This window comes from Sturnira hondurensis, unplaced genomic scaffold (assembly GCF_014824575.4).
Source record: "Sturnira hondurensis isolate 20B ecotype Veracruz unplaced genomic scaffold, ASM1482457v3 Scaffold0019835, whole genome shotgun sequence".
NCBI lineage: Eukaryota > Metazoa > Chordata > Mammalia > Chiroptera > Phyllostomidae > Sturnira > Sturnira hondurensis.
Genome location: NW_028092466.1, coordinates 4,440,161 through 4,452,449, shown reverse-complemented (window position 1 = coordinate 4,452,449; position 12,289 = coordinate 4,440,161). Strand labels below are relative to the sequence as shown.

The following is a 12,289-nucleotide window of genomic DNA, read 5'->3' as shown; positions in this document are numbered from 1 at the left end:
TCATAGAGAGTCTTCTAAGGCACCATAAAGGCAAAAAGGAAGTGACAAAACAACACATACAGGCCAATGCTGTTTACATTAAAGAAATCCCCAAATGCTAAAAAAAAATGGTTTTCTAGGAGTATATAGATAGGAATGTAAATACAAAGGAAGAGGACTAAAAAGATGTTGTCAAACTGGTGTTAGTTTAATTGGGAAAGGGGAGTTTCACCTATTCATGAGTGAATTGATTCATTTGTGTAAATTGAAACAAGCACAGGGCGCTTGCACAACAGGCGTAGTGGTGAGGGTGAAGGAAAATGGTGCAGGGGAGAGCCCATGTGTTTGGAATTTTAAAAATACCTTTAAAATACTCCTGGATCAGAGAACAATTCATAATCGTAATTAGAGAATATTGATATAAAATACTGTATCAGGCCTGTATGATGCAATGAAATGGCACTCTGATGGATGTCAATAGCTTTAACATTGAAGAACTGCTCTCACTGAAAAACTTGGAGATGGATTTGTGACCTATATGCAGGGGACTGAGCAAATAAGACAACTTCAGGGACGGTCAAAAGTTACATAAGGAAAATACTAGAATGCCACATGAGTCAGCTTGGCTAGCATCTTATGATAATACAAACACTGGGTATTGATCCTCTAGATTAGCAAGATCCATGAGCATAGAGGATTTTATTTTATTCACTGCTTTACCTCCAGCTTCTAGAATGGAGCCTGGAATGTCAAAGGAACTCAATAACTATTGTCAAATCAGTAAATCGAATCAAAAAGTATGACATAACTATATCAGGATGCAGGGACAGGACGTGTGCATAGGTATAGAGGCAGAGGGGTAAAAGAGTTAATCCTTAAATTTTATAGCAGGTAAACAATAGGTAATACTTAAAATTGAGAATTTGTGAAACAGCAACAGAAGCATGTGATTTGGAAATGGATGGTAAATACTAAAAGTAAAGTAAAACAAATTAGCAAAAAGACTCAGAATTAGATGTCTCTGGGAAGAGAAATGGGCAGACTGTCTTTTTCCCTTTTGGTCTTACAACATCATTCGGTTGTGTTCATCTATGGGCCCATTTAGTGGGTTGCATTGTGGCCCCCAAAGATATGTATATGTCCTATGAACACATGAATGTGCAGTTTTGGGGGCAAAGTGTCTATGCAGATGTAATTAAGGATCTTGAAGTCATCCTGGGCTCTGGGTGGGTCATAAACCAAATGAGTAGTGTCCCTGACACAGAGAAGAGACAGAGACAGAAGAGGGAAAGGCCATGTGAAGAGGAAAGCAGAGACTGGAGTTATGCAGCCACAGCCAGCCTGAAGCCACCTGACGCTGGAAGAGGAAAAGATGTTCCCTACAGCCATCAAAGGGAGTATGGTACTGTGGACACCTTGACTTTGGACCTGCCAGAGTAAATTTCTGTTGTTTTAGATCACCAAGCTTGTCGTACTTTATTACTGAGGCTCTAGGAATCCAATACATCATGAAAAACTGAGGTAAAATAAAAAGAAAAACATTTATTGATGTATTTCACCACAATGATTAAAAGAGCAAATAATCAATACAGGAAAAGCATATGATGAAAAGTTAACACCTACTGATACTAAAAACCCAAATGCTTAGCAAAGTAAAAAGAGAACAGGCCTATTTTAACCTGATAAAGGATTTTTTTAAGGCTATACTTAATAACAGCAAGAACTGTAATTCCTGTTCCACTTCTGTGATATATATACATATACAATAAATGTGTGTGTTATGAAAAGGCAAGATTATACCATTCTAGCACAGTATTAAATATGGAGTTTTAAAACTGGGCCCCCCTTGCTAGTTGTGTGACTTTTGGGAGATCATGTGTCTCGGTTGCTTTACCTGCAAAATGAGGGTAAACCTACGGCAAACAATCTATTTAACAGTGAAACCTGAGTCAGAAACGAGACACCACCTGTACTGCTTGTTGACTCCTGTATCAAATCGTGACCAGAGCAATAAAACAAACAGAACAGGACAACTTCTAGGGAACAGCACTGTTCAGTTGCTCCTAGGTTGGCAGGGACTAAACCAGGAGAAACACTAGAGGTCAGACAGTTGAGAGTGAGAAGTAAGAGGTGGGGAGAGATCAGGCTTAGCACAGTGGAGCCCAGGTCCCCAGTGGGCCCAGACTCTGGGAATCAGAGCAGGGGAAAGAAAAGACAGTGGGGGCAAGGTGGCTGGCCGCTGACCAGGCCAGTATCAGAGCCGAGGGAGGGTGCTACCAGGGGCAGCGATGCAGTAGGCATCCCTGGCGATCAGAGCAGGCAACTCCCCAGCCTCCTCCCTATAGAGGACAGCTTCCTCCCCAGCAAAGTCTCCACCTGTAAACATCTATATTCATCATTATAAAACGTTTCAGCCTTTATTAAATAAAAAGGAGGTAGAAGACAGATAAGGAAACAGGCCAGAGACTCCTCCTTCCAACTACACATATACAAACATACAAAATACAGATGTAACTGAGTAAATGACAGGGACGATTCAGGAGACAGACTGAAGGGCCGAGGGTGGCAGCACCCTCCGAGAGTGGGCCCGGACCCAAGGGTGGGCTGAGACCTGAGCCAGAGGCAGTCGGTCTGAGGGGTTATGTTTGAGCAGCTTGGAGATGAGGTCCTGGGCTCCCACAGGCACAGAAGAGGGGAACTTCAGGTCCACCTGCAGAAGTAGATAGAAGAAAGGACTCATTAGTTTCACCCCGGCTGCTTTTTCCCTGACTGCCCATTCTATCTGGAGACTTACGTGGTCCCTACAACTACATTCTTTGCACTCCCAGCCCCCCATCTCCCCAGCCAGGCAGTTGGGGTCAACCCTTCTACCTTGACAATGCGCCGGTATGTTTCATTGTGCGAAGCACTCTCAAAGGGGGGGTTTCCCACCAGCAGCTCATAGCAGAGTACGCCGATGCACCACAGGTCCACCTTCTCATTGTGCATGCGCCCCTCGATCATCTCTGGCGGCAGGTAGTCCAGGGTGCCGCACATCGTCTTCCTCCTGGATGGGGCGGGGAGTGAGCAGGGATGCCAGAGACAAAGGGCCTGCCTTTTTCCAGCTGCCTGACAACAGGGAGCTGAGCCCCCGGGGGTGCAGCAGGGGAGTGTTCCAGCCTGGTTCTAACAGGGTTTTGGGTAGCAGTGAAGTGAAGCTATAAACCAAAGCCCCAGAGGTAGGCTTACACACTGCCTCAGCATTTCCACAGAGGGATGTGTCTTAGAATAATCAGATAAGATGGCAATGTTCACCTTAGAATTAAAGGAAAAAATGGAGACATCTTGAATGTCCATCAGGTACGTCCTGCTTAAATAAATTACATTTCATCTCTCCTATACAATACTAAAAAGCCATTAAAAATGATGTAGGAGTATTCTCAATATGGCAAGACAGTCCCAATGTATTGAATATGAAATCTGGGCAACAAAATGGTGAGTCCCCCACTTTTGTAAAGATATTGTTGTGTCTGTGTATCTACATGAAGACGAACCCAAATGTTCCTGGGTAACAAGATCTGGAGTGGTTTTATTCTGAACGCCCCAGCCTCACACCCACGGCTGGCCTCCTGGCACACCATACCTCAGGGAGGGGGCATGTACAGACCAGCCAAAGTCAGCAATCTTCAGCTCTCCCTGGAGCCCCAAGAGCAGATTCTCTGGCTTTATGTCTCTGTGAATCACCTTCTTCGCATGGCAGTACATCAATGCGTCTGCCAGTTCCTCCATGATCTGGGAAGGCCAATGACAGGTGGTCAGACAAGGGTGGACCTTCAGCTGCAAGCAGCATCCCCCCCCCAGTTTCAAGCCCACTGCAGGCATCCCAGGTGCCCACCCCTTCCCAACCGTGGCAGTTCGCTGCTCGTCAAAAGTGCGGCTCTTCTGCAGCTCCTTGTAGAGCTCCCCTCGGGGGGCATACTCCAGAATCAAGTAGATCCTTCGACGGTCATAGAAATAGTTGTAGAGACGCAAGATGTTGGGATGCCTGAGAGAAGAAACAGAGGAGGCCTCAGGCCGCATCATGGCATGAGGAAATGGGAAAGATGACAGGTCCATAGAGGGCAAACTGGGGTCAGACGTGGACCAGGCTGGGGACACCAGGGCTGGAAGTGATAAGGGGGAACTGGAGACAGCTCTCTGGATTCAAGGCTCTGGCTGGAAATGAAAGCTCAAGGGTTCTAAGTAGCCACAGCTGCAGAGAAAACAGTCTGGGTCTGATGGGGTTTAAAGCGGTGGGGCAGGTAGGGAGCAGAGGGACTTTGGCTCAGAGGGCGTGACCGTACTGCAGATGGGCCTGGATTTCGATCTCCCTGCGAAGCTGGTGCTCCACACCCTCCTTCTCTATCTGAGACTTGAAGAGGACCTTGAGTGCCACGATGAAACGGCTTTTCTTCTCCCGAGCCAAGTACACATTTCCAAACTTGCCTTTGCCCAGAGGACGCCCGATCTCAAAGTCATCAATTGTGAAGGTCCGCCTAATTAGAGAATGTGAGGAAGGCAACTGAGCATGGGTTTGTGGCTCACCTGAAGTGTTGGCCTTCTCTCTGTACCTGAGCCCATCCCTCCCTCAATCCCAGTTCTCTTCCAGGGCAGTTGAAGATAGACCAGGCTTTCTTGCTTACATCCCTAACCCTCCCACCCTTAGCTTCTACTGCCCTTATTTTCTACCTGTTCACTGCCCCACCCCCTCTCTTGCCACCCCATGGCTTGGGCACTTACATTGAATTGGGTGTCCCACAGCTGTCCTGGCCAGCAGCAGCTATGAAAAGCACAGGTAAGTTGAGGCTGTCCTTTGATATTTTCATCCCTGCACCCTCCCCAGACTCTAGCCCCCTCAGGTCAATCCTCTTCCCCTTGTCCCAGTTACCTGTGGGCTGGGCATTGGAGCGGCTCATGAGGACAAGCGAAGATGGGGTGGTAAGCTCCTTCCGGAGGACTCTTTGTGGAAGGGTGTTCGGGCCAGATTGAGCCTGAGAAGGAAGGAGCACAGGGTGCTCTGAGGATTCCTTTGTCCCAGTGACCTGGTTGGAATGTGCTACAAGCAGCATTTCATTATTTGCTATAGAGCCACCTACCCACCCGCCCACCCAACACCAGTTCACAGAGGAACACTCAGACCACAACATTGCTACTCAGCCTCAAGAATCTGCTCAGAACCCCATATTAGTGGGTACCAATAAACAAGCTAAGTCAGCTTAAGATAAGGAGCAAAAACTTGCCACAACACTTAACACTTCACACTTCATCTCTTTGGCCATGGCCCACACATTCTCAGGCATGAAGTTGTCCAACCCCTATCTATAGTCCTGTCCATAACTCATCTGATTCATCCAGCTCTCCACCCCAGGAAGCAATAGAGGGCTGGGATAATGAACATCCACAGTCCAAGGAGTTTTAGCACAGAGACATTCTCACAGTTCCCCCCAAATCTCACTCTATTAAGGCTTAGATAAGGTCCTTGAGGCCTTGAATGTTCAGCAAATACCAGCATCTACCCCTTTGCAACAATGGGCATTAGGGACACTGAGGGATACTCCGATGGCCTTGGACCGCTTCTCATTTTCAAATTCTAGTTAATATACAAAACTTTCTTTTGGGAGTGACCAATATAAAAGTGACAATGGTTTCTCCTTCAGCCTCCGCTCTTGCCAGCCTCACTCAGTGTTTCTTGAGGGAGGGAGCTGGTGGACAAGGAAGATGGACCCTCCAGGATACTCAAGTCCTACAAATGGAGCAAAGACTGTGTGGCTCCTTCCTTCTTCTTTAACCAAGAGAGGAAGAAAGCCTCAGTGCCCCTTAGAACCTATTCCCTGTAATATCAGTATGGAATTTACAAATAAGCAAGCAAGTTGAGCAAAAGAGTCAAGAAATAGACCCACATATATGCGGGGATTGAATATAGTAATAAAGGTGGCACTTCAAATCAGAGGATAAACTCTTCAGTGAAAGGTGTTGGGACACCTTCTGTTTAGACCTTTATCCCACAGCAGTCACTAAAATAAATTCCAAATTATTAAGTCTATTTTTTTCAGGATTTTCAGGACAAGGGGTGGGAATCTTGGCCTGAGAGCCCAACCCTGCCTGCTCGGGCTCAGTTATCATTTGTATGTAACAAGTAGGTTCAGCCCTGCAAAGGCCCTCACAGGCTGGTCAGATGGAAGTTGGCAACACTTGACAGGAGGTGGCTGCAAATAACCAGACCAAGTTCTGTCAGCAAACTCTGGAGGAATAACAGAGAAGAAAGTGCTTAGAATATCGCCCTCTGCAGGACTTCAAATCTCCAAGCCGGAACTCACCGTGCGGGTAGGGGGAGGGTAAGTGGAAAAGCCCTTACCATCTGCCGGCTGTAGGGCCAGGGGTAGGCGTTCTCCTTCTGAGTCATCCTTAGAAGGAAAGGGGGAGGAGAGCTGAGCAAAGAAGGGAAACAGAGCCGTGAGAAGCAGGAAAAAGAGAGCGAGAAAGGGAAGGGTAGGACCGATCTAGCTGAAAGCGATTGCCTGGGGCTGGGGAAACTCAGCGTGTCAACGCGTGGACCGCCTCAGGGCTCAGCCGGACGCTGGCCCTGACACTCCAGCCCCGCTACACGCCCCACCATTTCCCAGGACACTCTGTCTACCCTGGAGCACTCAGCAGCTGAACGGTGTGCGAGAGGGCCCGCCCATCGGACCCCCGACCTGCCTGATCACCTGCCTTCTCCCGGAGCGAAAGGTCAGCTCACCGGAGACCCGTGGCACAGCCAACCTCCTAGGCGCTGGCAAACGACTGAATCCTCCCGGCCGCGCCGAGGTCCCACCGCCGAGGTCCTTTCAAATCTCCCGCCCTGGCCCTATTGGCCGAGCGCGCGTCCATGCTCAATTCTCATTGGCTGGATGAGTCATGAATTCCCATGACGTTACCCACGGGGGCCCAATGGAAGAGGCTCAATGAGAGCTGCAGCCCCCGAGGGTTCTGAGTTGGGAAGGTATCCTTTGCTCCCCAAATATTTTCATATTCTTTAAAAAATATATATCTTTAGTATAGCTGGTAAGTATGAACTAGAGTCTAACTTTGTTTTCTGCCAGGTGGAGAGCCAGTTATGCCAGCACCATTTGTTCAGCAAACTGAACTGTTCCCAGTGGAATTCAAATGCTACCCTTGATAAATGAAGTCATTGTAGATACATAATATATTTCCGGACTCTTCATTCTGTTACATTATTTGTTCGTTTGCTTGTGCGCTTATTCTTGTCATTACTATTTTGTTTTTTAAAGTCTTCGCTCACATTCCTAATAGGAATTTCCCACCCAGCAGACCTTTCTCCACCCATCTCCTGATGAAGGCCGCCTTGTTTGGACTGGCTCTCACTTTTCACCTTCCTGCCATGCTCCCTCCTTCTCTGCTCTTTTCGACGTCGAATTTCATTATTGGGATAAATAAATACATTTTGGGACCATCTGTAAAATAGCTAGTGGATATTTGTAAGTAGTGTTTCCTGGCCACCCTTCCTCTTTCTTCAGATCGTAACATCCTAATTTGTCTATCTCCCATTCTGTATTGTTTGTTTCTGTTGCTGCCAACTCAATACACCTAACCTGATGAAGACCTTCTGCAGTAGACCTTGTGGTTATCTAGCCAGCATCCATTCTCTGAGTGATTCCCACTTGCTGAAAGTACCTAGAGTTTTGGGGGAAGGAAGTTGACCCCTATCCCAGGTCCAGGAGTGGATCCTGTTTGATTTACATCAGTCAACACCTTTTCATCCAGGGTCATCCAGGATCATGGTGATTGTTTCAGGGATAAGCATGTGACCTAAGGGGACCACTTAGCGCAGATTTTAGAATGCTCCAGAATGCTGGGCGGAAAGTCTTTTTCTCCTACTGGAAAAGGACAAGGAACCACACAGCAGCATTGCGGCGGCGGCTGCTCCTAAAGGAAGCAGCCTGCGAATGATGCAAAATGCTGCCAGTCGATCATTATGACCTACAAAACCCACAAATTTCATATGACTCAAGCAAATATAAATCAAATAATTCCGTATGGATTTCTAGATCAGTTCATAATGTTTTGGGCTGCAAGTGACAGAAAATTCAGTTTACAATGGCATATACAATAGAGAGCATATTACATAACAAGAAATCAAAAAGTAGGTAGTATGTTCAGGAAATGAACCATGTTAGAGATCTGGATCACCCTCTCTGTGACTCTCTTAACATTTCCCTTATGATTGCAGGGCAGCTGCCAACTGTTTCTGTCTCTTTTATCAGGAAAAGCTGAAGCCTTGTAAGAAGTACCCAAAGGGAAATAGATTTCTCTTTGGCTAAAATTGTGTCACATGGCTACCTCAAGGAGGCTGGTGAAGTGAATATCTCTCCCAGCCACAACAGTTAAAGCAGGAAGGGGGTGTGGTGCAAGAAATAGGTGTGTGCCACAGTCACCTACAGTTTCATTCTGGGGAGCCCATGATTAATTTAAAAAGTCATAAATTTGTGCGTGATGATGTATCTATAGGTGTTTGAGGATCATGGCCACCCTGCTGCCATTTGTGAAAAATCATTTGCTTCTGGAGGTTTTCACTGAAGGTAAAACCAATTCTACTTCCCCAGATCAGGGAGCCCATTTCAATTGCAGTGCCTTTATCAACATACTTGACATAGAGAGTCTAGCCAATGAAAAGCTTTATAAAAACTCTATCACTTGCAGTATACTTTAGTCCTCAGGACCTAGTGAAGGGAGATTTTTCTGGAACCTATAGTGGGACACAGTACATGGGTAGAATATGTCTGGTAGATCTAATATGGTACCTCTGTCCCCTGGAATCTTTAAATTATTGCTTGCATCTTATGTCAGGAAATATTTGGCCTTTCAGGAATATTTGATGGGCCGGGAATAAACCTGGGTTTGCTCCCTGTCCTTAATGAGTCCCTGTTTCCCTGTCAGACTTTAACTGGGCTGCTGCTGCCCACTTGCAGACTTGGGGCCCAGCATATCTGTACCATCAGCTCCATTAAAGACCTGGCATTTGTGGCACTGAGTTGCTTTTTTCTAAGTAAGTTATGAGTTTTTATTTCACAATTTTTAATATTTTTTGCTCTCAGTACTCTGTATTTGAGGCAAAAGAGGCCAAGATGGGAATTTAGTGTGCTGTCTTTACAAAAAACCCAGCTTTTTTTGAATACCAGGTTAGAAAACATGCTAAGATGGTATATTTAGGCAAGGCATGAGTCAGACAACTGAGGCTCAGCTTCAGTGTTGGGCATACAACAGGGAGTAGTGGTGAGGGTGGCACAGTACCTGCCTGAATGGCGAAGGGGCTGCTTGGCATTAGTTGATTGTTACTACATGAAAGCCTACGTATGGACAGATCTTTCCATTTCTAAAAAGAATCTAGAAATTTGGACTTACATGTGAAATTTACTGAGTTGTAAATGTTGGCAAATAAGTCACCAAACAAGTCTGTGGGCTGGGTTTGGTGTGTGGACCAGCAACATTCAATGCTTAATATACCCAGACCTCTTTCGGACGGTGAGTCATACTTTACAATCATCCTTCCCTCCCCAGGGCCCCAGACCTTATGTAGTCACTCATCAGATGAGCTTTAAAGGAACAGCATGCAACAGGATGCAGCAGCAAGACCACGGGCTTGGGTGTTACAGGGTGGCCCCTAGCCCTGTCACTTGCAATCTGTGTTGCTCGGCAAAATGCTCGATTCCTCTGCGTGTCAGCTCTAAAGTGGGCATGGCTCATACTGCCTTGCAGGTTTCTTTTGTCATTACATGAACTAAGGTCGCTAAAGCACTCAGCAGTGCCTAGCACACAGTAAGCTCTCAGTGTTAATTATTATTATGACTAATAAGTCATTTCGCCCCAAGTGGATGAGAAAAGGACCTTCTTTGTGAACCAATGTCAACTAATCACTGTAGAAGGAAAGATAGAATTAGAAACTTACTGTTTTGTACCTCCTTGTAAAATAATTCTGGCAAGATGTTCTGGTTTGGACAGGCAGCAGGGGGGCACGGGACTGCCTGTCGACTGCCTGCCTCATGTGCCTTCCTCTTTAAGTTACCAGAAATCCTGGGCCGTTGCCTTGCTAAATCATCAGTAGTTCTCAATTTCAGCACAAAACTTCCGCAAAAATGGCTAGGCGATTGTTTGCCCCCATCTTGGCGCACATGACACAGTGACCACTCAGAGTGGCAGAAGGTGGGGACTGGGCCAGGAAGCAGAGCCGAGGGGAGGGCGAGGCCCAGATTCCAGCCTAGGCAAGCAGGGGTCGGCTAGTGCAGGTGACCCCAATTCTGCCTTTAACCCTGGAACCGGAGTTTCATGAATTTATGTCATGTATCTAGTTCAGAAGAGGCAAAGAAATAAGAATGTACAAAGATGCTCATGGTAACATATTAAATAATAAGAAAAAAAGTGCAGATAACCAGAATGTCTACCTTTAGAAGATTGTTTAGAACAGTAGTCCCCTTACCCACCAGGGGTGGTTCCAAAACTATCCCCCAGTGATGCCTGAAGGTGCAAGTAGTACCAAACCGTACACAGTGGGAAAGAGTGACAAGAAAAAGATGTGCACATGTCCAACACAGACACAATCCTGCAATGATTGTAGGCCTCACTACATAGTACATGTCAGCAAAATTGTAGCTTTTCCCCTCTGAATATTTTTGATCTGCAGTTGGTTTTTTAAAGTACATAATTTTATATATTTTTTCTTTTAAATATATTTTATTGATTATGCTATTACACATAATTTTTTCCCATTTTCCCCCTTTGCCCCCTTCCATCTGGTGCCCCCATTGCCTCCACAAATCTCCCTCCCCTTAGTTCATGTCCATGGGTCATGCATATAAGTCCTTTGGTTACTCTATTACCTATACTATTCTTTTTTTTTTAAATATATTTTATTGATTATCCCATTACAGTTGTTCTATTCCCCCCCTTCTTTCCCCTCCACCCGCACACTCCCTCCCCCACCCTTCTCCCCCCCTTAGTTTATAACCACGTGTCTCAAGTTCTTTAGGTTCTATATTTCCCCCACTATTCTCACCCTCCCCCTATCTATTTTCTACCTACCATCTATGCTATTTTCTGTGCCTTCTCCCCCCTTCTCCTCCTCCCACCCCCCTGTTTCTAACCCTCCATGTGTTCTTCATTTCTATGGTTCCACTCCTGATCTAGCTGTCCTCTTGGTTTGCTTTTGTTTTAGGTGTGGTTGTTAATAACTGTGTGTTTGCTGTCCTTTCACTGTTCATATTTTTCATCTTCTTTTTCTTATATAAGTCCCTTTAGCATTTCATATAATAAGGGCTTGGTGATGATGAACTCCTTGAACTTGACCTTATCTGAGAAGCACTTTATCTGTCCTTCCATTCTAAATGAAAGTTTTGCTGGATAAAGCAATCTTGGCTGTAGGTCTTTGGATTTCATGACTTGGAATACTTCTTTCCAGCCCCTTCTTGCCTGTAAGGTCTCTTTTGAGAAATCCGCTGACAGTCTGATGGGTACTCCTTTGTAGGTGACTGTCCCCTTATCCCTTGCTGCTTCTAGGATTCTCTCCTTCATTTTAGTCTTGGCTAATGTAATTATGATGTGCCTTGGTGTGTTCCTCCTTGGGTCCAACTTCTTTGGCACTCTCTGAGCTTCCTGGATTTCCTGGAAGTCTATTTCCTTTGCCAGACTGGGGAAGTTCTCTTTTATTATTTGTTCAAATACGTTTTCCATTCGTGGCTGTTTCCTTCCCCCTTCTGGTACCCCTATAATCCGGATGTTGGAACGCTTAAAGATGTCCTGGAGGTTCCTAAGCCTCTCCTCATTTTTTTTGAATTCTCATTTCTTCATTCCTTTCTGGTCGTTTGTTTCGTTCTTCCTTCTGGTCCATTCCATTGATTTGAGTCCCAGTTTCCTTTCCATCACTATTGGTTTCCTGGACATCTCCCTTCATTTCAATTAGTTTAGCCTTCATATGTTTCTCTAATTTGTGACTGTATTCTACCAATTCTGTGAGCATCCTAATAAATAGTGTTTTAAATTGGGCTTCTGAGAGCCTGGCAATCTGTTGGTCGCTTAGAGTTATTGGGTCTGGGACTTTGAGTTCTTCTTGAGCCATCCTTTGGGCTATTTGTGCCTGTTAAGTAGCAGGAACGGAGCCCCAGGTTTTCAACAGAGCAGGGCAACTCAGTCGCTGGGTTGTGACGTCGTATGTGGGGGCGGGGTCAAAGAGGGACAATGGCTTCTCTCCAGCGCCCGGCGCCGCCGCCGGGACCCCCACCAGCACCGCAGCCACCACCGT

At 46.0% G+C, this 12,289-nt stretch overlaps 1 protein-coding gene across 5 annotated transcripts; it reads right to left on the bottom strand.

Moving 5' to 3' along the window:
- Positions 1-1,508: 1,508 nt before the first annotated feature.
- On the bottom strand, positions 1,509-6,793 carry AURKB (aurora kinase B). Of its 5 annotated transcripts, none has more exons than XM_037028263.1 (9): positions 6,737-6,793; positions 6,353-6,402; positions 4,886-4,988; positions 4,738-4,777; positions 4,302-4,493; positions 3,865-4,003; positions 3,602-3,750; positions 2,851-3,025; positions 1,509-2,689 (listed from the first exon to the last, which is right to left on the bottom strand). In XM_037028263.1, exons 2-9 carry the CDS (start codon positions 6,398-6,400, stop codon positions 2,516-2,518), a joined length of 1,020 nt encoding a protein of 339 aa, XP_036884158.1. In that variant the 5' UTR covers positions 6,401-6,402; positions 6,737-6,793; the 3' UTR covers positions 1,509-2,515. The 5 variants fall into 5 exon arrangements, with proteins under 5 accessions (XP_036884158.1, XP_036884161.1, XP_036884160.1 ...); XM_037028266.1 differs by having other exon boundaries at positions 6,353-6,425; positions 6,737-6,785; XM_037028265.1 differs by having other exon boundaries at positions 6,709-6,779.
- Positions 6,794-12,289: the final 5,496 nt, after the last annotated feature.

Bases quoted from the DNA above. Each gene is read 5' to 3' on its own strand.
- AURKB (XM_037028263.1), bottom strand. From the start codon at position 6,400: ATGACTCAGAAGGAGAACGCCTACCCCTGGCCCTACAGCCGGCAGATG. The intron at 4,989-6,352 runs GTAAGGGCTTTT...CTTCCTTCTCAG, and splicing joins GGCCCTACAGCCGGCAGATG to GCTCAATCTGGCCCGAACAC. The intron at 4,004-4,301 runs GTACGGTCACGC...TTCTTCTCTCAG, and splicing joins GAAATCCAGGCCCATCTGCA to GCATCCCAACATCTTGCGTC.